The sequence below is a fragment of the Teleopsis dalmanni genome, chromosome 1 (genome assembly GCF_002237135.1).
Source record: "Teleopsis dalmanni isolate 2A chromosome 1, ASM223713v2, whole genome shotgun sequence".
Classification (NCBI taxonomy): Eukaryota; Metazoa; Arthropoda; class Insecta; order Diptera; family Diopsidae; genus Teleopsis; species Teleopsis dalmanni.
In genome coordinates this window covers 160,269,351-160,294,436 of record NC_051846.1, presented here as the reverse complement: position 1 = coordinate 160,294,436, position 25,086 = coordinate 160,269,351, and the positions used below count along the sequence as shown (strand labels likewise).

The 25,086-nt window shown below is 32.4% G+C and overlaps 6 protein-coding genes across 6 annotated transcripts; 3 read left to right on the top strand and 3 right to left on the bottom strand.

Annotated features, from left to right (window-relative positions):
• The first annotated feature begins 116 nt into the window (after positions 1-116).
• On the top strand, positions 117-754 carry LOC119669665 (N-alpha-acetyltransferase 38, NatC auxiliary subunit). Its single transcript, XM_038079653.1, has 2 exons — positions 117-234; positions 302-754. The coding sequence occupies exons 1-2, from the start codon at positions 208-210 to the stop codon at positions 704-706; spliced, it is 432 nt and encodes a 143-aa protein (XP_037935581.1). The 5' UTR covers positions 117-207; the 3' UTR covers positions 707-754.
• On the bottom strand, positions 745-1,222 carry LOC119669666 (cytochrome c oxidase assembly factor 6 homolog). The gene is made up of 2 exons (XM_038079654.1): positions 1,151-1,222; positions 745-1,085 (listed from the first exon to the last, which is right to left on the bottom strand). The coding sequence occupies exon 2, from the start codon at positions 1,075-1,077 to the stop codon at positions 796-798; it is 282 nt and encodes a 93-aa protein (XP_037935582.1). The 5' UTR covers positions 1,078-1,085; positions 1,151-1,222; the 3' UTR covers positions 745-795.
• Positions 1,223-2,752: 1,530 nt separating this feature from the next.
• LOC119669662 lies at positions 2,753-3,917 on the top strand. The gene is made up of 4 exons (XM_038079650.1): positions 2,753-2,964; positions 3,037-3,172; positions 3,239-3,414; positions 3,492-3,917. The coding sequence occupies exons 3-4, from the start codon at positions 3,254-3,256 to the stop codon at positions 3,643-3,645; spliced, it is 315 nt and encodes a 104-aa protein (XP_037935578.1). The 5' UTR covers positions 2,753-2,964; positions 3,037-3,172; positions 3,239-3,253; the 3' UTR covers positions 3,646-3,917.
• A 1,609-nt stretch (positions 3,918-5,526) lies between these two features.
• Positions 5,527-6,960, bottom strand: LOC119669660 (beta-1,3-galactosyltransferase 5-like). The gene is made up of 2 exons (XM_038079647.1): positions 6,659-6,960; positions 5,527-6,600 (listed from the first exon to the last, which is right to left on the bottom strand). Exons 1-2 carry the CDS (start codon positions 6,894-6,896, stop codon positions 5,696-5,698), a joined length of 1,143 nt encoding a protein of 380 aa, XP_037935575.1. The 5' UTR covers positions 6,897-6,960; the 3' UTR covers positions 5,527-5,695.
• Positions 6,811-9,452, top strand: LOC119669661 (actin-histidine N-methyltransferase-like). Its single transcript, XM_038079649.1, has 3 exons — positions 6,811-6,903; positions 6,958-8,081; positions 8,576-9,452. The coding sequence occupies exons 2-3, from the start codon at positions 7,288-7,290 to the stop codon at positions 8,580-8,582; spliced, it is 801 nt and encodes a 266-aa protein (XP_037935577.1). The 5' UTR covers positions 6,811-6,903; positions 6,958-7,287; the 3' UTR covers positions 8,583-9,452.
• Positions 9,453-20,750: 11,298 nt separating this feature from the next.
• On the bottom strand, positions 20,751-25,054 carry LOC119666580. The gene is made up of 3 exons (XM_038075860.1): positions 25,037-25,054; positions 22,018-24,052; positions 20,751-21,696 (listed from the first exon to the last, which is right to left on the bottom strand). Exons 1-3 carry the CDS (start codon positions 25,052-25,054, stop codon positions 20,771-20,773), a joined length of 2,979 nt encoding a protein of 992 aa, XP_037931788.1. The 3' UTR covers positions 20,751-20,770.
• Positions 25,055-25,086: the final 32 nt, after the last annotated feature.

The window sequence follows — 25,086 nt, the reverse complement described above, 5'->3', positions numbered from 1 at the left end:
AATTTTGCCAAAATCTAATCAGTGTAAACGCCAAATATGTATTAAGATTATTTTTTTTTTATCTGAAACACTAAGAATACATTCCACAAATAAAGAAAATTATCAAGACTGACATTTCTTGCAAGGAAAAAAGTTTCAATAATAAATTTGGTATTATTTAGAATTGAAAACATTCTATAAAAAATTTTAAGTGAAATATTTTTTGTCATGGGCGCTAATTCTAAAGATTTCCAGGTAAGTTCACAATAACTTCTTTCAGTCTATTTAGAATTTTTATACATATATATTTTCTGTATTGAAGGAGGCCATGCAGGAAGCATTAAATACAGCCACTGCCTCAAGTATTGCGACCCATGATACACAACAACCCATGATAAATAAAATAACTTCAAATGCAAAAACAATAAATGTGGATGACTTAAGTCCAGGTCGTCGAAGGTTAACACAGTGGTTGGGTAAAACATTTCGTGTAGTCATATCAGATGGACGAGTATTGGTCGGGTTTTTCAATTGCACAGACAAAGACGCAAATATTGTACTCTCTATGTGCGCTGAATATTTGGAAGATGGCAAAGATGCACGCATATTAGGTAACGTTATGATACCTGGCAAGCATATTGTATCAATATCCGTTGATTTGGACAAAAACAATCCGTCTGACAATGTAGCAAATGGTGACGAATCTTCCGATTCAATATATACATAATATTTAGTTATTCAATATAAAACAAATTTAACTATAAAGTAATAATAATTAATTTATTAACAAGAAATAAAATTAAAAAGTAAATATCATTACGCTCCTGGGCTTTTTGTTGACTTTTGCTCCGTTGGTATTGGGTCGTAGCCTTCTTGCATTTTTGCTTTAAATTGTTCATATGTACGCTTTCTATCGAAATGCTTTACCCATTGACTTGGACAGCTGGTTTCGAATAGTTTTCGCATTTGTTTACATGCGTTTGGCACAGATTCGCCGCTAGTCGAACTATGTTGTGGTGAATTTTGATCCAAACATTTCCAATATTCGTCACGGCTGCTCCAACATTTTGCACGCTGTTCTTTGTTAGGAAAACTCATAATTTTCACTAAATTAGTTGTTGCTTTTATATATAATTAAAAAAAAAAATATTAATGGCAAAAGTGATATAACCTTAACTCATAAACTGTCAATAACAGCTGGTGTGTATTGTAATTGTGGAATCAAATCCTGTTGCCATTAATGAACATGCTTGTTAAGAGTATGCATAACGAACTTGTTATTCGACAGAATATATGTTAAAATGAAAAATTCATGTGAACGAGTTTCTACAACTAAGAAAGTCAAAGTTATAGAAATTCTAAATCAGCTGTAGTGACTTTTATTGTGTTTTTGTTTTCCTTGCATCAAAATGTCATAACATCACTATATATTTAACATTTGTCAATACGGTTTCTTATCAGAGTACGAAAAAATTTTGCTCGTAAGCTTAAAAAACAAATTACAACTCTTTCTTAAGTGCTTCTTTAATATACAGATATTTTGATGATGAAAGCTTTGATATGTTTGACAAACTATCCGATAAGATGTTTAATTATGTATACAATTATGCTTATATATAAAATGGAAAATACATCCGCATTTTGGGATTTAAGTGGAATAATCTTTATAGACTATTTGGAAAAAAAGTAAGAATAATAACATTAGACTATTATTGTATATTATTAAATCGAATGAGAATATGAAGAAAAAACGACCACATGCATTCGCTCACACGTCAATGAAAACTATAGTTAAATTAAATGATTTAGGATACGAATTGCTTCCTCCCCCACTGTATTCTCCAAATTTTCCAAACTTAAAAAGATAGCGCCCGGGAAAGGGATTTGCATCAAATGATGAAGTGGAATGGGAAACTGAAGTATATTTTGGAGGACTTTATAAATCGTATTATTGAAAAGGTATCCAAATGTTGAAAGATCGTTGGATTCGGTGTGTCAAGCCAAAATGGGACCATATTGAAGAATAAAATACAATTTTCCAAAAAAAAAATGGATTTTTATTACTTAGGCCGGGTATTTATTAATCCATGTAATATATGATCTTGTTAATTTAAATTTTTATACAATTTAGGCTGGGGTTACATTGCATGCAATTTTGTCTTGCGTGTTCGTACATATGTTTTTCATGCGAACACATCACATGTTGTAGTTACATTGTTTGCGAATTGACAGTTCTGTTTTATTTGTTTTGAGAATAAAAGTAATAGTGAAGTTGAAATATATTTAGCGGAAAATTCGTTATCAAGTTATTTATTATTTTAAAATAACAAAAAAATAAATGGAGAATTTATCTATTCCTCAAATAAAAGCTGTATATGTTTTCATATATATTTTCTTTTTTAAGCTTAAAATTACGTTAATATAACACACATCATTCAATTTCACTATTTGCCCCTTCGATTTTGCATGAACATATGAATTTCAAACAAAATATTTTGTTTAAACAAATATTCATATGAGAAAGACAAGACGTCGCGCGAATAATTCTCAAGAACTGTAACCAGTACTCATATTGGATTACATACATTTGACTTGTTCGTACGAATACGCAAGACAAAATTTGCATGCAATGTAACCGCAGCCTTATTAGTCTTATAAATAATGAAAGTTGAAAAATATTTTGGCCGATGAATATTAAAATTAAAATAGTTAACTTGAATATTTATAGAATTTATTTATTAATTTTTTCAAAATTAATTTGTTTCATTTAGTCAAAACTATTCTGGTTTTGATTACTAAAATTAAAAGTAAGAAAATTTTGTTTATTACATATATTAAAAAGGCACATCCATATAAACAATAATGCACTTTGAATAATGCACAGCTGTTTTAAAAAAGCGCAACATAGCATTGTTGTGATGTTGTCACTCCTACGTATTAAGTGCGATCAAAATTAAATTGCTTTAAAGGAATTCTGTGCTTATGGTATTTTCAAAAATAAACGAGTTTCTGTTCTTCGATATTCTCTGATCAATAAACTGAAATTGTATTTTACAGTTCTACTGCTGCCGTACCCCTGACTGTCTAAAGAGATAGAACTTCGATATATTAAGTTAAAATCGGGTATTCCCGTAAGAAAACGACGCAGGATTTTTGTGTGAAGCATATACGTAATAAAGTGTTACATCAGTTGGTAATAAATAGTAGAATTAAATAGAAGAATTGGTTATAAAATATTGCGCACATTTATATATTTCAGTGTAAATAGTATAAAATGCATATACTTTGGCAAGCTTTAGTCCTTGGCATTGCCGCTTGCGTCGTTGTTACTACCGTTGTCAGGCATTGGAATATGAATTCAATTGAATATGACACCGGCAGCCAGGATACATATTATAGAGATTATGATGAAAGAGAGGAAAAAAGATTCAGAGCGTACGTATAATATTAAAAAACATTTTATATATCGATTTATAGAGTATGATTCAAAATAAATTGTGTATATGTTTCAGCAAACCTGGGGATAGGTGTTCGATATGCTTGGAACCAATGGCAGATTTACAAATGTCACACTTAAAATGTGGACATGCTCTGCATTCTAACTGTTTGAGGGAATGTCGTAGGCATGGCACCAACAAATGCCCAAGTTGCAATAAAGCTATGTAAATTAGTTATTTTTTATTTTTTATAGTTTTTAGAATTTAAATGAAAAACAAACTATTTGTGTATAATTTCATACGATGTGATCTCAAATTTCATAAACAAATTTGTGGTCTAAGCAATTTTTTGAAACACCTATGCGAAGAGCTATCAACCCTGAAACGTCAGGGAAGATTATTTTTTTAAATTATCATAGTATATATCTTTAAGCAATTATTGGTTACTAAATTTTTTAAATTATTTTAAAATGAATAAATATATGTTACACATTTCTTGAACTATCGTTATTGCATTAATAAAAATTGACAATAATAAAGAATTAAAAACATTATTATTTTATTTTTATCATTTTATTAAATATTTTCTAATGTTTCAATTTTGTTTAGTTAAATATTTCTGTAACTATGTTTTTGCAAATAAAAAATCAAAGTACCTACAAATATATTGTACATGCATAAATAAGTTGTTGAAATTGTTTAATATATTCAAATAAATGTCATCTTCTATAACGTTTATATCGTTCATACTATGTCTTCATATCATATCAGTCAGATTGGCGGGACTCTGCAGAATACCCCCAGCTATCATAGAGTAAAACTGCCCAGATGCACTAACTCGAAAAAGGCTTAATAATAATAATAATCATATCATTACTAATATTGCACCTAGGAAAATAATTAGTTAAATTAAAACTGGATAATGCACTGAAACTATACATATAACATCCAATAGGTAACATAAAAACGCTTGTAAGATTTGTTGACTTCAAATTTATTAATATAAAAAGTTAAAATATATGTTACACTATTGTTTTAATTTTAATATATTTTTATAACTTACATATTAAGTTATGAAATAATTAATGGGAAGTAGAACTTACATATATAAACATAAATATATTAAGAGATAGTTCCATATAGTTCTTCCATAAAAGAACTTTATGCAGCGTCTATTGATATTCCTCTTAATATATCATACAGGACCATTTTCCAATAGGTTTCACTTCACTGAGAGCTTCTATTAGATTTTAGGAGAATCTTAATAGCTGCAGATTAGTCAAAAAGTTTTCTTGGAATCCTAACTGTTATTTTGGAATGATATTTCTTAAACATCAATTAAATTATTCGATTTCTATTACATATCTTACTTTAATTGATGAAATATCTTTACTTTAAATAATTCATTTTATATTTAAACTATCTATTAAAGTCTTAACGCGCATAAGTCCGACATTTTTATTATTAGTTGCTTAGCGGATCTGTTTGCTGCGTTCCGAACGAGAACGTGCTGTTTGTACGTGGTTCTAGGACACACAGAAGAACTTATTACGCTCCTGCATTAAGTTTAACTGGTTCTGTGTTAACTATTGGTCCCTGATAAATTTCAGTTTTAAGTTACAGATCCAGTCGTCTACCAACTCAAAGTCATTTGTATAATAGATTGATTGCAAGAATGTTTGCGACTACGTGCCGGAGGTACCTGTCTACAGCGACTGGGTAACTTTATTGTATATTTACAATAAAAATACTTTCCCAGTTTCAGCGTGGGAAAGAAACTGAAATAGGTTTTCTTCCAGAACAATAAATTGTGACTGGTTACAATACTAGTCAATTTTATTGTAATCTATATTATTGTTAATCTGTATTCTTATTGATATTAAGCAGATATCGTTAAAACGATCAAAATATTATGAATTAATATAACAAATATATTTTTTTCCCGCAATACAAATTATAATTTAGTGTAAAATGAATTTACTGCATGTTCAAATTATATACAATTACAGTCGTTGTCACTGTTCTTATGATTAGAGCCTATATACACTATTTTTTGTAAAACTAACATAATTTAATATAAATTAATGTGAGATATTGTAAGGAAGTGAGGATAGCACTTATTTTTTTAACAAGTGCTAATGCTTATTGCAAATATGAGTATTTATAACAGTTACTATACTTAATACATAGTTAATCTAAAACTGGGACGGTTTTGTAGTCTCGAGTAGTTTCGAGAAAATTTGAGAATGAAGATATTAACTTATTTAAGCAATTTGATACTATACACGTGTTAGTTGCTTAATGTGTGCTTCACCGTGACCGGGTATGACATTTTTTACACTAGCCACACAAGTTTGTTTTAATGATTTGTCTGGCGCACGCTTCGTACATTCATCAAAATAGCATTTCTCTACGTTGTGTAAAAATTCTACAATTAATTTATTGTCGCCTCCATTTGGACCAACAAAATATTCGCACTCATAATTATATTGCTTCAGGTCACGTACACAGCAATCAAGAAATTCCGAATTAGCAGAGTACCAAGCATTCAAAGTTTGTATTGGAATTTTTAGCTTTTCACGTAGAATTCCAGTTACCCAAGTATCATCAATCCAAAAAAAATTACTTTGCTGTGCTTCATATACTAGTTTTGTAGCAGTTGCTGAATTCGTTATATAAAGCCAGCCGGATAAATAATCAGGATAGATATCGCCAATATACTCTTGCGAAGAAACGAACCATTTGTTGGCAATATTACGTTGGGGTTTTGTATTACGTAAAACATAACCAGATAATAGATTGTCAGATGAAGCCAATTCTGCGTGTTGCACTTCTAACAATTCCAAATAGCGACGTAGTTGAAATACATCATACACAATATCATCATCTATTTTAATAATAAATTTTGCTTGCTTGCATTCAATTGCTGCCCAACGTAAGCCCATAATATGTTTATAGCTCAGATTGCGATATCCCTCCATGAAGTTGCCTTGCAATAAATCGCCGAAGCGTTCCTGCTCATTTTGCAGTTGATTTTGATTGATGAAATGTTCAGTTTTTGGTATTTCAGCTAAAAGAAATACACGCTTAAAACCTAGTTCAGCAAGTTTAACTTGGCTAATAGCCTGCCGGTGCGCAGAACGCAATTCATCATGTCCAGCATATGAAGTCACAATTATAATTGCTGGTACAAAAAAAAAATGGTTTATGTATGTAATTGCTTAAATAATAATTTTACTTACCTAAGAATTCTTTTTTATTATTGCATAAATTATTTTCTAATGTGTATGCAAAATTTGTTAAGTTTGGTAATTGTTGTCCATGAATTTCGAAATTCATGTCGCTCTCGTCCCAACTAAGAAGAGTCAAGAATTCATCGCCTTTTACATTATTCGTGAAAAAAATTGTGCCAATAAAAATGAGTACTATAATAGCCACCAATGCAAGCAGCTTGCATTTAATGCGTCCAGGGATTCTCATTTGGAATGTGTGTATTTTTTGAAACCACCACAAAATAATTTAAAACATTTGTTTTGCTTAGGATCTGCAGTAAACAAATATACAAAAACATTAACAGCTGTTGTGTCGCCACTGAACAATGAACAACAAAATTTCCCACTTAAAGCAGGTAATAAATATATTTTTTTTGTTGATATTTAAAATTTGACATTTCCACTAAAAATTTCCCTAACAACATTGAACAAGTGACAGTTCGCATTCTTGTTGCTATTTGACGCACGTGTATTACCTTTTTCGGCTAAAATTGTTTCAGAATTAAATATATTTTTATATATAATTATATTAAGCGTATTAATAAATATTATTACGTGCGCGAGGTTAAGAAACGATAATATATTAAAAAGCCTACTAAATGGATAAGCGCCATAAGCAGAAAAATAAGAATGCGGATAAGGGTAAAAATACTGCAACGCAAGCCAAAAATAAAAATGCCAAACGCCCAACAATAACATTTCAAAAACGCAACGAATTAAATGCTTTGGTAGCAGAGCTATGGAAACTAAGTGTTAAAGATTCGAAAACATCTCCTGATATTGAATTTGCAGAATATGTTAAGATACAAGAGCTTTTAAATGAAATTTTAATCTTAGAAGCACCGTTACGACGTGAAAATGTAAATACTACTCCAGAGGCTCGCTTGAAACATATTGATGCTTTTTATGAGTGGGCTATGGAGAATGGACTCAAGACTGATTGTGTTAAAATTGCAGAATTTCCTGGTTATGATCTTGGTTTGAAGGCAACACGGGATATAGCTAAAGATGAAGAAATTTGTACTGTTCCGCGTAAGCTAATACTGTCAGAAGAGAGTCTTGATAAGCGCGTTACTGAACAGCTTTCTTTGGGTTCAATGACAAACATAAAACTAGCATATGTTCTTATAATCGAAGCTATGAAGGAGGCCAGCTTTTGGAAACCCTACATAGATTTGTTACCGGATAAATATACTAATGTTCTGTACTTCACAGTCGAGGAAATGAGTGCACTTCGGAACTCTTGCGCATTTTCCCCTGCTATACGCCAGTGCAAATCAATTGCAATGCAATATGCGCTAATATACAGCTGCGCACACAAAGCGGAACGCACCAATAATGGAACAGCAATTAGTAAAGTTTTCGCTGAACATTTTAACTACGATCTGTATCGGTGAGTCCATTTTATATATTTTGATAAGAGTAACTATTTATTTAGTCAAATACTGTCTAACTTGGAATTAAACTTAGAATGTTTAATATTAGGTCTAACATACGATATGCGTAATAGGATTATTGTACCACGGATAGTTGTTTTGTTTTTGCGGAAGCCTGTTTACATTTAGTTGTCGGGAATCAATGGCTTCGGAACATAGGCTTCTGTTATCTGTATTTTAAGTTTGATTCAGTCTGTCAAATAATTATAGGTGCATTATTGTATTTATGTTTTTTTAATATTTTATATACTTTTTTCGAATTTTGGAAAATGCATTATTATTACATGGAATGTTGTTCTTGCTATGCAACGAAAATTCTGTCATTATACTGTACTTCGCTGTACAGTTACTTTAAAAATTATACCGTGCATTGGGTTTTGCATAATAAATAATTATATGTGCAAAATATTTCTATTGTTCTAAATTGTAATATAATATTTAATCTTGTTAGGCTATAATGCCGCGCGATACTAGTTTGTCTGATTACGAACATCGAATAATCAGGAAGATCGCCGAAATAGCGACTAGACTCAACCGGCATAGGAACTGTGTTTCCAGGTTTCTGACGGAATATAATACAGCTCCACGCAGTGGCTAGAAGACCAAAATTAATGACCGATGCAAGTGCCGAATTTGACGTCTGGCAATGGAAAATTGGATGAACAGCGAAGAAATAGGGGCTCATATGTTATGGAACTTCAAATAACAAGGAGTATAATGTTTTAAATTATTTATAAAAATTACTTTCTTAAACTTAGCACAATGGTACCTTTTGGAGAGGCATATCAAGACCCGTTTAAAATTTGCAAATAAATACCCATTCTGGGTCAAATACTGTCAGAATGTCGTCTTTAGTGGCGAAAAAATTTAATTTAGACGGTCAAGACATTTACAAAAAATATTGGCTTGATTTACGTCAGGATCAGGTATCCTGTAACAAGTAAGGCTTCGGTGGTGGGACCGTTATGGTATGTGCTGGCTTCTGCTACAAAGGAAAGACTTCTATACGCTTTATATATATCCGAATGAATGCCAGCATATTTGTAGAGCATCTGGATACTGAGTTAGTGCAGTTATATGGTGATGATGGGATCAACTAACAGGATAATGCATCAATTCACAATGTACAGACAACAAATTTATTTTTTGGTGACAGAAAAATTCCTGTATTAAAGTGGAAAGTATTGACTCTCGATTTAAATCTCATTAAGAATTTATAGGCGATCATTTTTGCCCATGATTTTAAAAATGGAACACAATTTAATATGTCACGACACCTTAAATCGGTTATAGAACGTGGGTGAGTTAAAATTGGCAAGTCTATTTTATATTCACTAGTCAATTCTATGTTAAACCGGTTTGATTTAGTTTTAAATAACAAAGAAAAAAATATTAACTATTAATATTAAAAAAAAGTTCAATCACATCAACATAATCAGGACCACAATAAAAAAAAGCACATATAATTATTTACTATGCAAGTAATCTTTAAATAAGTGTTTTTATTATAAATTTGATTTAAATTTGGTACTTTTTTTGTTTGTTTATATCTTATACCATATTATAAATATAACCACATACCCAGAAATAATTTAAAATATTTTAATTTTTTTAAATTTTAAAAAAAATGTGATGCACATATAATTATTTGTCTGAAGTATAATATGTTAACCATTTCATCTATTTCATTAAGAAATTTTTGTTATCAAATCAAAACGCGTATTTTATTATATCATTCCTTATTTTTCTCAAATATTTAAAAGAGTTGATAACAGAACCATTATCGATTAGTTTTATGCTTTTTTGTTCTGGTTTGTTTTAAATTTCGATGATGACTGTGATCAACCCATTAAGTCCCAAGTCAAAAAAAAAAACTTATTTTTTGTGTTCAGAAGCTTATCTAGACTAATTTTAATCCAAAAATATGATTTTGCAATCAGTTATTAAGGACTATCCGTTGACCTGTTACGGATGTTCAATTTTTCGAACAATGGGCATCATTTAAGCAAATATTTGTTTACAGTCGAAAGCAAGGTCTCATCTGGATTTTGTTTGAAATACTAAACCAGTAGTTGCTTATAAGAGTTCATATTGATATTATTGGTATGGGTTATAGCACTGAGACCGTCGAGTCTATAGTGCACCCTTCTGGGCTTAGAATATGTCTCCAAGCTCTGTTGTTTCAATAAAGATAAATATAGAACCTTCATTACAGAGCATAATTGCTTCTTCCGAAGAGTTTATGTTGAAAGGTTTTCTTTTAAGAGCTTATTTTAATAATTTTGAGTAAATTATATTAAACAGGTATTATCTTTTTCATGAAACTCTTCGAAGCATTTGGAGTGCAGAAGTTCAGTCTTTGTAAGTGGGTTTATACATAGTCGTTGCGTTTTATAGTTGTGATAAATTACAACATATTCACCAGAACTGTTTGGAAAATATAGCGTTAAACTGTCATAATCTTCAATATTCATATCTTCCTCTTTGGTAGGTAAAGAGCACACATCATCTTCTAGTAGCAATCTCTTAACGATTTCAACGCGAAAATCTGTTTGTGCCATTTGTTTTGTTTTCTGTTTTTGTTACAAAACAATACAATTTCCATGCATTTACTATAGCTGCATTTAATAAACATTATGTAAATGGTCAGCACCATTTCTTCGATCTAATATTCATCCGATAACTTTGAGCTACGTTGTCGTGTAAGTTTACGCTACCCATGCCACTGTTATAGTTTCTTATAAAATGAGGCTGACTGTTTATAAGGCTGTTTAGTCTTATTTAATATGTAGATTCTAATGCATAAAAATTCTACCACTTATTGTTCTGACACTGACAAACTAAAATTTCGCTTGCTGTGTTGTAAATGTAATTATACTTTTCATGTGGCAAACTGTTACCACCGAGCAATGGGGCGTTAGCGGAGAACTGTCCCAGTTTAGCGCATACCTTTTTTAGTCTATAAGCACATTAGATGATATGAGGTAAAGAAATTGTCATAAAGGTCTAAGACGGGTATTCAACATGCTCAATCTATCTCACGATCACATCTGTTGAAAGCCCAACCTCTTTTTGAAGCTTTTGTTGCAATAACTTTAAAATAGGAGAAAATTTAGATCCATTCTAAATATTGTTTTGCATTTCTAACAAATATAGGAATAAGGCATACACGGATTTACACGCCCTTCAGAATTGCGTAAGCACTTTTGTAATCAAATCTGTTAGGTTTATTTCTTATGTACATCTTAAAATTGTACATTCCAAAATAGGGTAGCAACACAGTTCCTGCGATGATTATATCTTCGTCATAACCCCACAATTTTATAATTTTTTTTTTCACTGTTAGTACTCTCTGTGCCATTGTGGGAAATGAAAACTGAAATAATCACGCAAAAATTCTTCTAAAACAAGGATTCACTATGTTTTCGATTCAACTAAATTTATATTAATTAAACATTCTAGTACAACGAAATATTTTAATTAAATAACGCACAAAATTTTAAATTTTATTTTTTTGAAAAAATCACAAAGAAACAACAAAAATATGTCAATTATTTAAAAACTCATTTAAAAAAATATTGCCTAAGAGAAGCCCAGTGTTTGATTTTTCGAACCCAGCATTCTTTGTAGCATATAATATGAATATACTTATTGAGTATGTCATTATTTTATTACATTCATTGGTAAAGAAACATATACTACTATTAGTGTCAATTCATCCCAGTGGGGCATAGGGCCTCAATAATGCTTTAAAATTTGACTATTGGGTTCTAATCGGAAGATGTCGTTTCATGTATGTTATATTATGCTTCAGCTAGCTCAGTTTCGACCGTTCCTCTCCACGTTTTTGCTGACGCAGGTGTTCTGTTACTTTGCGGATTCCATGTCAACGCTTGCCTCACTACGTATTCTCTCGATTACTTCAGCGTATGGCCTATCGACTTCCACTTACTCATTTTTATCTCATTTTGTGTTGCTTTTTGAATCGTTTGTTCATTTGATATTCGATCTGGCCATCATATTTTCAGAATTCTTCGTAGACAGTTGTTGACAAACACTTGTATCTTTCTCTCTATATTTCTGGAGTGCTTCTATGTTTCACATCCGTAGTATAAGATAGATTTTAAAGTTCGCAGTTCGCAGTTTGGTCTGCCCTATGAGTTAACTCTACTCCCATATGTTTTTCAGTTTCTCAAACGCAGTTTTCACTTTATTGATCCCAGCATCAACATCTTCATCAGATCCGCTCTAATTTGTCACAACGCTTCCCACCTGGGAAGAGTTTACACATTTTACTTCTTCTCCATTATTTACATGCAACCTAACATTCTGAACTGTTTTTTTAGTGCATATTCTTAAACTGACAGACAGCTTGTTTGCTTATAGCCGATATAATTTGCTGTGATTCTTAAAGTCTGTGACTTAACAGCAGGACATCATTGGCGAATTCTATATACCTGGTATTTTTTAACGCTCTGTTGAGAATATAATCTAGCGCGAGAATGAAAAGCAATGGTGACAGTTTACACCGTTGTCCTGTACACCTGTTTTGATGTCAAAAGACTCTGAGAGGGTTGACATTTTGGATTACGCAGTGTTGCGTATTCTTATACAGCTCCTTCGGAAGGTTTATAATTTTTTTTTTTGGCATCCCCCTTTTAAAGAGTGCTGCCCAAATGTATAGTCGGTTTAAGTTGTCAAATGCTTTTTCGAAATCTACCAAGGCCACTAGGATGATAGCTCTAAGATAATGCGAATTGTATTTATCATATCACAAGAAAGATATTCTATTTATATTCTGTGAGCATAGTAATAACAAGAATGTGCTGTCTTTATCTGCTATATAACCTTACCATTTTGCATGATTATCTATTAGATACGAGCCTATGAGTAATCCTATACGTAGAATAAGATTTTTCTGAGTAAGATTTATTACACAACCTGCTCGTTCAAAATTTAAGAGTACCTATATGTCACGGTTATTCACATGTTCCAAATTCGAATTGGACAGTTTTTAGACTGCCATATAAAAACATCAAAATAGATTCGGCTTTTCATTTCACAAAAGGTAGAATGGTAACCCTCATTTATTAATATCTATGAGTAAATGCGTAACCCATTTTTCTAACAGCGTTCTCATTTTCAAATTTTCGTGTAAAATATAATCGAGTCGTTCTTCTTATATTTTGACAATGTCAATTATTTCTTCCTTCTTCACTCAAAACAATGGTTTTTTTTTCTTTTTCCGATGAGTTCCTATAACATAGTACCTATAAAAGTTTTCAAAAAGTAATTTTTTAGCGATGGTTTCACCTACCAAATAGCAGTATTTAATTAGTAAATGGAACCTTTTTTCATTGTGTTTTGAATAAATTTTTTAGCGATGGGCCTTTTTTCAAAAAGTGATAAACATACATATATGCCAAAACAAAGACAACATATTATTTAACAACAATTTTTCTGGAACCCGCCACTATATAAAGAAAAATATTTGAACTGTGTCGAAATCTCATTTGAAATGTTATACGTACGGGTGTGAGTTTCGCACTGGCCTAGATTTAAATTAATCTGAATTAAATGGCTATAAAGGAGAATCATAAATGTAACCCATTTATATCTAACTCGTTGTAAATATTTTCTATGAACAGTTTCGCTATAATTGTACTTCAAATTATTAGGCAGAAAGATTTGGTGTCTTAGGAAATTGTTCTCTTGTTGTGAAAATGAACTTTCAAAAAAAGGAATTTTCAGGCATATTTTCACAGTTAATTAGGTATCTATAAAACTAATTTCATTGGAGTATGTCTCGCAAAAGTGGTAATTGAATGTGGATGAATTATTAAGCTATAAGACGGCAAACTACGTTTTGTGTACCGTATTAAAACTGTATAGATCGTATCCGAAAAACAAATACTGGAACATCGTTTGTGTTACTGTTATTTACGTAGATTCTCTGGGAATCTACCAAGGAGTATTAGCTATATTACTCAAATCTATATTTTGACAGTTTTGAAATATATTGATATTTGTTTCGGCTATTTTTCCATATCTTTTTCTTCTTTGTTCCGTTAACTCCCAGTGGAGCATAGGGGCTCAATAATTTCTCTGAACCGTATTCTATTTGGAGCAGCCGTGCAGATGTCGTTCCATGAGTAGCGCGCTGATGTTAATTCGGCATTAATTGTTCTTCGCCATGTGCTTGAAGGAGCGCCAGGCCGGCGACTACCCTGCGGATTCCATTTTAGGGCTTGCTTAGCGATACAGGAATTCGACTTGCGTAGTGTATGTCCGATCTATTGCCATTTTATTTGTTTGATTTCGCTCTCGACGCTTTGCATATTTGCTCTTTTCCACAATTCTGCATTAGAGATACGTTCTGGCCACCATATTTTGAGTATGCGTCTTAGACATTTGTTTATGAAGACTTGGGTTCGTTAGTTGATCGATCTAGTAAACTTCCATGTTTCGCACTCATACAGAAGTACGGGTACGATATTTAATTTGAATATTCGAAGTTTTGTTCTGACACTTAATTGGTTTGACCTTCAAATGTTTTGTAGTTGTCCAAATGCAGTCTTAGATTTATTTATACGAGCCGCTCCGCTTCTTCTGCTTCTGCTCCGCTTATATACCATGGCGTCCATTAAGCGAGTTTCTTAAAATTTCATCCAGAGCTAGAATGAAAAGCACCGGTGAAAAGAGGCAGCCTTGCCGAACTGAACTCACTTCAAATGCGTCAACAGCACTCCGTCGTGTAAAACTCTGTATTTAAATTCAATGTACATGGACTTGATGATGTTAAGTATTTTAGTGGCATGCCCTTTTGACGTAAAGCAGCCCACATAAAACGTCTGTTCAAACTATCAAAGGCTTTTTGAAGTCTATGAATGCTGCATACACGGAAGACCTAAATTCATTGCATTGTTCAAACACGATTCGGACAGTATTGATTAGGTCGACACAAGATCGATTTCGTCTAAAACCATATCGATTCTCACGGAGGAATTTTTCTGTTACCGTCGAGATTCGTGATAGTAAAATCGAAATGAGTATTTTGCTGGACACGGGTAGTAGCGTGATACCTCGGTAGTTGTTACAATCACCCTTTTTCGGAATATTAACGAGCACGCCTCCATTCCAAGAAAATGGTACCGCTTCGTTTTCCCAGATTTTCTGCAGAATAGGAAGCCATATAGATACTGATAATTCTGGATCGCAATTCAATAGTTCGGGGTTGACGTTGTCACTGCCTGCAGCTTTGTTGGTTTTAAGTAGTTTTATGGCGACAATAACTTCAGATCTTGTTGGTTGGTCTGAAATGACATTTGAAGGTAACGCAAGTTGCTTGATGGAAAATTGATTTCTATATGTTCTTGTAATCCTAAGGGGTTGTTGAGCACCTTATTAAAGTGTTCTGCCCATCTCTTAAGCTGCAACTCTTAGTTGGAGATAAGTTTGCCGTTCTTATCTTTAATCGGTTTGTTCTTCTTTGTTGTAGTGCCGGATCTTGTTTGTAAAGATCTTTCATATTACCCAGGTTAGCTGCAGACTCCGCAAACTGTGCTAGATTTTCTGTCCATTCTCTTTTATCATGTCTTACCGACTTCTTTATTGATGTGCAAAGTTGTTTACACAAATTTTTATACGCACTTTGCCAACCACCATGTAGTGATCATTGCCTATCTCAGCACCCCTCTTCACACGGACGTCTAGCAGCGATGATTTCCATCGAGCATTAATTAGGAAGTGGTCTATTTGATTCTTTGTTCTCCCGCCTGGAGAAACCCAAGTTGCTTTGTGCGATGTTTTGTGTGGGAAAAGGGAGTCGCCAATTTCCAGATTAGCCTTGCAGCACATTTCGATAAGTCTATTTCCATTGTAGTTTCGGGTACCCAGACCATGACACTTTATGTATTTAATAAATAGGTGTTTTCGCAGCCAATCTGTGCGTTAAAATCTCCTAACACTAAGAGAATATCTCCGTTTGAAGAATACATATTTATACACCTTTCAAGTTATTTATAGAAATCGTTTTTGTATTCATCGACTTGAAGTTCTGTGGGAGCATAGCAGTTAACAATAGTCAAGTTACGCGCACGCGTTTTGAGGACCATTATCCTTGAGCAGACTGGATGCCATTCTAATATCCCATTAACAATCTTTGATGATATAAGAAATCCTACTCCATTAACATGAGCAGATCCTTCTGGTTCGCCTGAATAAATAAACAAATTATCTTTATGTTGGATTAAGCCATTACCATTCCACCTGCATTCTTGTATCGCTAAACTGTCGATTTTATAGCCAGTCATCTCGTTTCTAAGTTGTTCAAGTTACCAGCCTCATGTTGCGATTGATGTGATTATTTTCATGCCTATTAAGCATCTCCTATCAATACGATTCAAATTTGTTTTGTTATTAGTTTCGTTCATCTCAAAACTATTGATGTTTGGCACCTCCAAATCCGGTGTGCCTGCTGCAGCGAGTGCAGGGGGATTGTTCGAATGTCGATTAGCCCTTGGAGAAGTTGTTCCGTTTTCGTTTGCATCCATGCTGTAGATGTTTCATTGATTTGACGCACGAATTCACATAAGCGGTGGATGATGGGTCCATGGTCCAACAAGATTCCGGCGTGGTACACGTTTATATAGCGATCCGCTTGCTACAAGTCCGACGACCGCTTTCAGCCGCACCTTACATGATGAACAGACGCTGAAATAGAAACACCATTAGAAATTTGGCGCCGTTCACCATACTGTTGATTCGTCCGCCGCCTTGAGTTTCTATGCTGTCCATGCTTGATGACGGAGTTTGCTTCTTCGGCCTATTTGGTCCACGGGAGGTATTTGATTTCCTTCCTAACACCCATATATGGGAGTCATTCCTCTATCCGCCAACTGGGGACGCGCCCTCTAGGGATAAAGCTCCCCCGAGGGCATATAATTTACATCAACATTACAGTTTAGATCTTATTTTTATTTTTTATTGTATTAAGTTTTTAATGCATAGCTCTCTGGATTGTATAAAAGTTGCTTCGCCTGTAGTTGTATTAAAAAACATAGAAACTTCTGCAAAAACTACTTATCGGATTATGTCACCGTTTCGGCATAGGTGTGATGGCACAGTGCTTCTTTAGAATTATTAGCACCGTGAAGTATACAAACTGCAGGTTTGCTGAAGATCTTTACGTCTTTCTGGTATTCTTTCATAGTTTTCGCGATTACTCGACAAGCCGTTTGTCTCTGTGAGGATGAGTTCTCCTATGCTTCTAGAAAGATGGCTCATCGACGTTTGTACCTTATTTATGTGCATTTCATAATTTGTTATTATCAACTCGTCTGGTATTTCGGTCTTTTTAATTATTCTATGTCCAGAAATCAAGTAAAGACGGACCTTGTGATGTTTGATGTTAATCAGTCGGGTGTAACATTCTATAACAATTCACCGGGCTAGACTTGTATATAAAAGTTTAGACAAATTGGTACAAAAAGTTCGATTTGCCTTTTTTATAGTTCCAGCACTATGAGATTATGATTTATTGTGAGCTCTGCAATAATCTTTTGTTAGCCTGAAATGCATTCCATAGAGTTTCTGAGAAACCTTGCATTAATTTTTCAAATATAGAATTCTGAAACTCTACAATAAAGACACAATGATTTCAGTGAAAAAATAGAAGTAGTTGGCATTCTTCGGGTCTGTGTACTTTTTTTCAGTAATAAATGTTTCTACGTAAATGACACCAGGAAAATTTATATAAAATTTCGATATAATAGTTATTAAAAAAAAACAACAATTTTTTAATAGAAGAATATTTTATTAACAATTTATTTTTATGTTATTTTTATTTTTCTATACAACTACAAAGTGAAAGTATTTTTTTAATTCTAAATTAAAGAATTCTCCATGTATAAAATTTAAAACAATAATCAGTAAAGTTGAAAATGAAATATTTTCTTAATTCTAAATAATTAGATAATTTATAGTGCTCCTCTAAACAATAGTCTACGGATATTCAAGGGTAAAAATTCCTAAGAAAAATTTCGAAATTCTTACTTTTTTTTTATTATTTTCAAATGAGTTTTTATTCAACAAATAATTTTCGTATAGATTATTGTCTTTCAAAAACATTCAGTATAAATGTTTTTATCTCTTTTTTTGTATTTATTCAATAATTCAGAAACCCACTTAAAGTAAATTTAAATTTTCATTTTAAATTTATTTAAATTTTGTGCTATACTTTTTAAATATATTATTTATTAAAATACCACAATATGCAATAAGTTACTTACACTAAATACTTTCATGGAAGTATTTCATTAAAAGTCTTCACAAGTTCTTTAGTGCAAAATGACTAAATTTAATAAATTTATATATAATGAAAAAGTAAAAAAAAAATTATTTCGTAAATAGATTATTTGCAATAAAAAAATAGACGCCTAAGTATAGTTTTGTTTTTTAAAAGAAAAGGGTTTTAAATTTTACTTTAATTAAAGTTTAAAATTTTTTTGTTTATAAAATACTATTTTCATTTTAAAATTATTTTTATATAATGAAATGGTGCCAAACTTACTTAGGAGTTTATTTCTTTTTACAATAGCTGTAATTTTTTTTTTCAGAGTAGGAAAAAAATAACATTAAGAGTCTGGTTAAAAAAAATGGGCAGCACTTTTTTTGGGACATAAATTTTGTAACATATTTTCAGTGAACATTAACAATAGTGTGATTTTTCAATTTGGCCGCACTAAAACTTTACTCTTAAATTTTGTTGCGAGTAAAACCTAAGTCTGAGGATTTTAAGAGTATTGTTGTTGCTTCACATGCTTTTTTTCGTAAGTTGCGAGTATTTTTTTGCTACTCTGAAAGAAAAAAAATTACGGCTAATATAAAAGTAATAAAAATTAAAAAACTGGTCTGATGTGATCTCTCGATTTGTTTTTTGGAAATGTAATAATATTATCTAAATAATAATATTTATACAGTAATATAAAAATTCATTAAAAGTATATTTTTTGGATTATTGGAAAAAAACTTGTTGCAATTTATTACTTTATATATATTTCTTTAAAAACTGGAATTTACTTGCTTTGGTTTTCTCTGAATCACAATTTTCATTGTTGTAAAAATAACTGCTTTCTGTCTAATTCAAAAATAGTATTTCTTTATAAAAAAGTTTTCCATCTTTCGTGTAAAGTACACATAATATAATATGTTGAGAGAAGAATAGTGACACGTTTCAATAATATATGGTCATATACGCCCATAGACATGTAGCCATTGAGATGGGTAGAAACATGGATAGATAGTAGTACAGAGTTATTTCACGTGGTTACCTGTCGTAAAGGCTTAACAACATAATGTTTTCAACACACTTATAAATATAATGCGTTGTTAAACACTTTATTGGAAATGTTTCGCCAGTATCAATTTAATTTGGATATAACTTCCTTCTTGGTGGCGACTGAGACTTATCTAATACTTCTGTTATTCTTTGGGTCGCAGCATTTGGGGTAACTAATACCCTCAGAAAAATGCTCTCAGAAAAATAAAGAGACATAACACTGTAACTAAACAGTTATAACAATAGAACAGATAAGCACAAAATCGTTAATAGCATTAAACAGTAGAAGACAATTAATCCACTCTATGGCCCTTCGAAGAAGATAAAAACGTACAAAAAAGATATGTTAATCTATTAATCTATTTTGTCATGGTCGTTAATAACACATATTTATTTATATGATAATATTACCATAATCTTCATTTATAGTTATATAGGAAGTATTAAAAGGAAGTGTTTTTCTCTTAATAAATGGCATTAGTAGCATTATCTATAGATGATCAATTTTATAGTTCATTAGTCTATAAAATTCATTATATTTTTTTCAGCGTTTCATAAATTTCGGAGTTAACTTCTTTGTTTAAGGGAATGATTTATTATAGCACTAAATTTTAGTCAAAAGTGATTTTATGAGACATGTTAATAAAAATCTTCAAGTGGAAATAATCTTTTTTGCTATAAAATAGATAAGAAATATATAAGATGCTATATTTATGTGATATTTGTAATATTGATGTCATAATTTGTAACTTAAAGAGTTACCAGATCTTAGTCAGTGTAATAAATTTGTAATTTGTCATCTCTATTTCTTGAAATTGGTCAAGAAATATTGTAGAAGAAAATAGTTTCTTACAGGTTTCTTTTAAATACTTGACGTCATATAACCATTTATTTGAATGAGATTAGAATCAATATTGTGTACAAAAAAGTATATATGCTTTTCAAACAAGATATTGGGGTACGGATTTGCCGAAATAATTTAACAATCTTTAAAGTGTCACGTTAAAAATGTGTCTAAACCTCAAAAACTGCACTACTTTTTGATCGAGAGAAATTTTCTTAATTTAAATGTAATTAAAATATATTTTTTTTATTGTTTATAAAATTAATAAATTTTCATTATTTTAATTATGAAATCCGAATACTTTTTGAACAGAAGGTCTCAAACCCAATATTGTATATTTATTGTTGTTGCCAAAATTACATTCTCTTCTTTTATTTTTATTAAAAAATTAATTTAAAAATTTTATACATCAGACCAGTTAAAAATATAATTAAAATTTACTAAAAATTAAAATAAGGAATATTTCAAAAAGACTTTCGTAATGTGTCGAAGAGATATTCTTGCACTTCTGGTGAATTTGTGTCCATTGTATTCAATTTGGTCGCCGAAATATTATGCGCACTACACAGCGATAGCGCTAATGAAGTTGTTGAACTTGTCGCACTTCCTATGCCAATACTATTACGTCTTGATCTTCGGCCCTCTCCGCTTTTTAAAGTATTTGTGCAACTGCCATCCAGGCAGGAAGTGGCCCGTGTTTCATTGTTTATTTGTGCAAATAGTAATGAGCTCTGACGTTGAAGTTTCTGGTTTGGCGTCGTTGTTATAGTTGAAACGCATCCCATCATTTCCTCCATATTGCGTGAAGAAGAGCGACGTGTTGCTGCTGCTGTTACCCCCAACGTAGGCAGTTTACTCTTCATTGTATTATAGGTTTTAAGATACTTTGCTTTACGTAGTCTATGCTGCTTCCAACGGCACACTCCAAAAATGGCCAAAAATGTAATTAGTGCCGTGAGCACAATCGCTGTACTGGCCACAATAGCTGAACGTATACCGGCTGGCATGTTGCTGTAGAGACTATTGCCATTTTGCTGGTTTGCCATTGAAATTGCAGCAGCTGGACTGCGTTTGAAACCATGTCCAGACAATTCCAAATCAACTAAATCGTGCGCACGTGTTACATCATTTTCAATTGCTCCCACTGTATCTTGCATAGTAGGTATCAAAGCTGCCGTTTCAAAACTTATCTCTGTGTTGTTGCCCAAATTTTCATCACCCAGTTCTTGTGAAGCACTTTCAAGCAGTAGTTTGGGTTGTGGTAGATAAAACTGGTTGTTTTTTGTGTCCGCACTTTGTGCTGAGTCAAGAGTTGTTAAAGCAAAATTTTTCCAGGAAGGAAAGAAGCTAAGTGATTTGTCTGTTCTTTGTGTAGGGATAAAGGTGTTATCTATAAAAATAGAAATAATTTATTAAATATTAGTAAACATAAATATTTGTGCATAGTGAATAAAAATTACATTTTGTGGAACTTACGTGATTTGTGGAGAGCTGTTTAAGTGCTGTTTAAGTCCAATTAAACGTGCATTTGATGCTTTCAATATTTGATAATAAAATTTATTAAACATATCCGCAGCACTAGCAGCTCACCACAAATCTAGCGCTTAAGTTGATTATTTTGTTTCGATTTGAGTTATATTTTGAGGGCTACGGTATTTGGCAGAACCTCTGTTACGTCTGCGACGTCCTAAATAATTATGCGTTAACACACCTTTTATGCTGCTCTCTACTCTGGTTTTATATACTTCATCTGTTGGCTCAATATCTGTTATGGAAGTAAAGTAACTTGCGCCTTGTGAGTCGGTTTTTATATCATCAGGTTTTACGCTCTTCAGATCTACTAAATTGAAATGCGGAAAATTTTCAAATGCCGTAACAATGTCCATATTGTCGTGAAGTACGACTTTCTGGCCGGGAAAAAGCCCTGTATTGTTTTGCAACACCATCGAGAGATGCAGTTGACTCGCTCCGCGTTTGCGATGCTCGATTAATTCCTCGAGAGTCATATTCCGTTGTTCTAGTACTTTAAAAAGTCTATTCCCAGAACGTCTGTCCTCGATTAATTCAAGTAAATCTGTGCGATCATCGATGTTGTCTATATTATTTGTATCTATGTCATTTGCGGTGCGAGCTGTTGTAGTTTTTTCTACATCACGACTTCGAAAACTTGGCGTATAATTTTGCAAAACGACTTCTTTTATTTTTGTTGTCGACTCATCGAAAAAGTCTTCCAAACCATCATCATCATCTTCAGTGCCTGCAGCAGAGTTTGCTGGTGCAGTTGTCAATTTTGCTTGACGTTGTTCAATGAAATTAACTTCAAAATTTTTGGAATGCTCTTTATTCTTCAGTTTAATGTTCGACTTGACATTATTGTAGTTATTAGTGGTGCTTGTAGTTGTCTTAGTGAATGTTGGTGAAGTGCCTCTACTTGTTGTTATTTTTTTCTTTTTTATTCCTTCGGTAGATGTGGGCAATTTTTTAGTCATATTAGTTATATGATTCTCTTCCTCGTTTTGTTCTTGGCTCTCCTCCTGTTGCATTACTTCAGTTGTTGTACCTTCGTTGTGGAGAGTATTGTTAATGTCTGTCGTGTCATTGCTGTTCTGTACAGTTTCTGTCATAGTAGCAACCTCCGGAGGTGTTGGCAAATCCACTGCAATTGTAGGCATAATTGATGATTTCAGTAAAAATGGTGGCTTTAATGTTGGTCGATACTGCAGCCTTCTCTTGTAGAGTGGAACTCGTGTTGTTGTCACTGTAGTGCTGGTCTTAGTTGTTGCCGTACTCTTATGCTGTTCACGCCTCCTTGTTGTAATAGTATTTCTACTAGCAATTGTTGCTGTTGTTGAAGCTATCCTGGAAGCAGTGTCAAAAAGTTTTAATCTTTGTTGTTGCGTAGTTAGCACCTTAAGTCTTTGTGTTGTTTCTGCACTGTCATTATGTAACCAATTTTTGTACGTACTATTGCCGTTAGTTGCTGTTGTTGACGTTAAATTTATTGCCAAAGTTGCATTGAAAGTAGGAGCAACACTTGCCAATTTACGTACAGAAGTTTTTGTTTGCTTCGTCGTGTCTGCTGCAGCAGCTGTTGCTGTAAATTCTGGTGATGCCGCCGTCGTCTGCAATGCTAATAAGGCATTTTGTTTCCCTTTGAGTAAATCATCCAAAGACAAATTCTTTTGCTGCAAAAATTCACTTAAACTTAAGCCTCCAGAATTTTTCAATATATTTTTAAGATCAATCGCACTTTTAGTTCCAGTACCTTGTTCGAAATTCGTGCTAGGAATATCTGTTGTAGCCCCTGTTTGTAGTTCTTTCTTAGCCTGTGAATATGGTCGTCTATAGGATTTATCTGATGGACTGATTGTTGAAGTATCAAGTCTGCTTTTGTCGCGTAATTCATAACGTTTTTGTTCTTTTTCTAATGCGGCTAGGGGTTCTCGAACAGCAGGTTGTTTCTTCGTTCTTGATAGTAAACTGGTATTTCTGTCAGTTCTTAGATTAACTGAGGGAGCTATTGGGACGAACTCTTCGTCCGCTACTTGGTCGTGCCAAACATTTGCAGTTTCTCCTGTGCTGTTATCGTCTACAGCAAATTGAGGTCTTCGTTTACGTTTTCTATTACAACGTTTTCTCTGATTGACAATTGAGGGGTTGGTATTGTTTTCGTATTCATTTTGATCGACCAAGTCATTCGAATGAATATTATCACCAACTACTAACGTCGCGTTGGTATGTAATAACTGAAAATAAAACAAATATAATAAACGTTATAAATCATCATAAACAAATTTAGTATATAAATACTGACGGTTTTGATAAATTTTTGAAAATTGTGGGAAAAATGCCTGTATAATATATATTATGATAATTAATACTAGCTTTTAATACTTGCTTTCTCTTAGTTGTATGAAATTACTTTTTTTAATGTTAATACAATATTAACACGTGTAATATTTGTATATAATATTATATGATGTTTTAAAATATAAAAAAAAATTTTTCGTAACTCAAAACATGTCATATCTATGGTATGTAGATGCAGATACAGATGCACGTGGCAGTTTATCCCTTAAAAGATCGGTTCACTTAGGCTTTGAAAATTTAACCACTGTGATACCATATTTTATAAATATATACTAAATGTTCTAAATAACTTGGATAAGTACCAATACACCTATATCAGATTGGGAAATTTTTCATGCCTTTTAAATAAAATAATTATTCTCTTTTATGTCTAAGCTAGTGATTTAGGATAGTTATTTGTAAAAGATAGACCCTAACGCGTACCAAACAATGACAAAACAGATGACAAAACTGTCCTTCTTTCCTTTGACCCATAGCTACGACATTGAGCTTTGGAGTGACCCTTAATTGGTGACATGCCTGTTTAAATTTGTTTTTTGCTTTGATAAAATAAAAGTCTTTAATGCTAGAACTATTGTTATGAGACAGATGAAGAAAGATCTTAAAAGTTAAGTTATTATTCATTGGAACCAGCCCCTAATTCGTGGCGTGCTTATCCATAAAACAGCATTCCGTCAGTATGGCAATTGTGTTAGATATTTCTTGCTGAGTGGTTGGTCAGTTCCTTTCTGATCAAACATTCTGTATCTATATTCAGTTTAACTAAAACTGGGAATCACACATTTGATGTGATTATAGTAAAAAAAATCGTCAGTTCATCACCCACCAATTCATTAGCTCTACAATTGTCAAAAACGTGCCAATAATCCTAAACCCATATCAGTCCACCGGCATCTAGTTTGAAAGTGTG

Excerpts from the sequence above, each read along its gene's own strand:
- LOC119669661 (XM_038079649.1), top strand. The coding sequence starts at position 7,288 with ATGGATAAGCGCCATAAGCAGAAAAATAAGAATGCGGATAAGGGTAAA.
- LOC119666580 (XM_038075860.1), bottom strand. Across the intron at positions 21,697-22,017 it reads AGTAGAGAGCAGCATAAAAG|ATAACACCTTTATCCCTACA; the intron begins GTGTGTTAACGC and ends CTATTTTTATAG.
- LOC119669660 (XM_038079647.1), bottom strand. The coding sequence starts at position 6,896 with ATGAGAATCCCTGGACGCATTAAATGCAAGCTGCTTGCATTGGTGGCT. Across the intron at positions 6,601-6,658 it reads TAATAAAAAAGAATTCTTAG|CAATTATAATTGTGACTTCA; the intron begins GTAAGTAAAATT and ends TTTTTGTACCAG.
- LOC119669666 (XM_038079654.1), bottom strand. The coding sequence starts at position 1,077 with ATGAGTTTTCCTAACAAAGAACAGCGTGCAAAATGTTGGAGCAGCCGT.
- LOC119669662 (XM_038079650.1), top strand. The coding sequence starts at position 3,254 with ATGCATATACTTTGGCAAGCTTTAGTCCTTGGCATTGCCGCTTGCGTC. Across the intron at positions 3,415-3,491 it reads GAGGAAAAAAGATTCAGAGC|CAAACCTGGGGATAGGTGTT; the intron begins GTACGTATAATA and ends TATATGTTTCAG.
- LOC119669665 (XM_038079653.1), top strand. The coding sequence starts at position 208 with ATGGGCGCTAATTCTAAAGATTTCCAG. Across the intron at positions 235-301 it reads CTAATTCTAAAGATTTCCAG|GAGGCCATGCAGGAAGCATT; the intron begins GTAAGTTCACAA and ends TCTGTATTGAAG.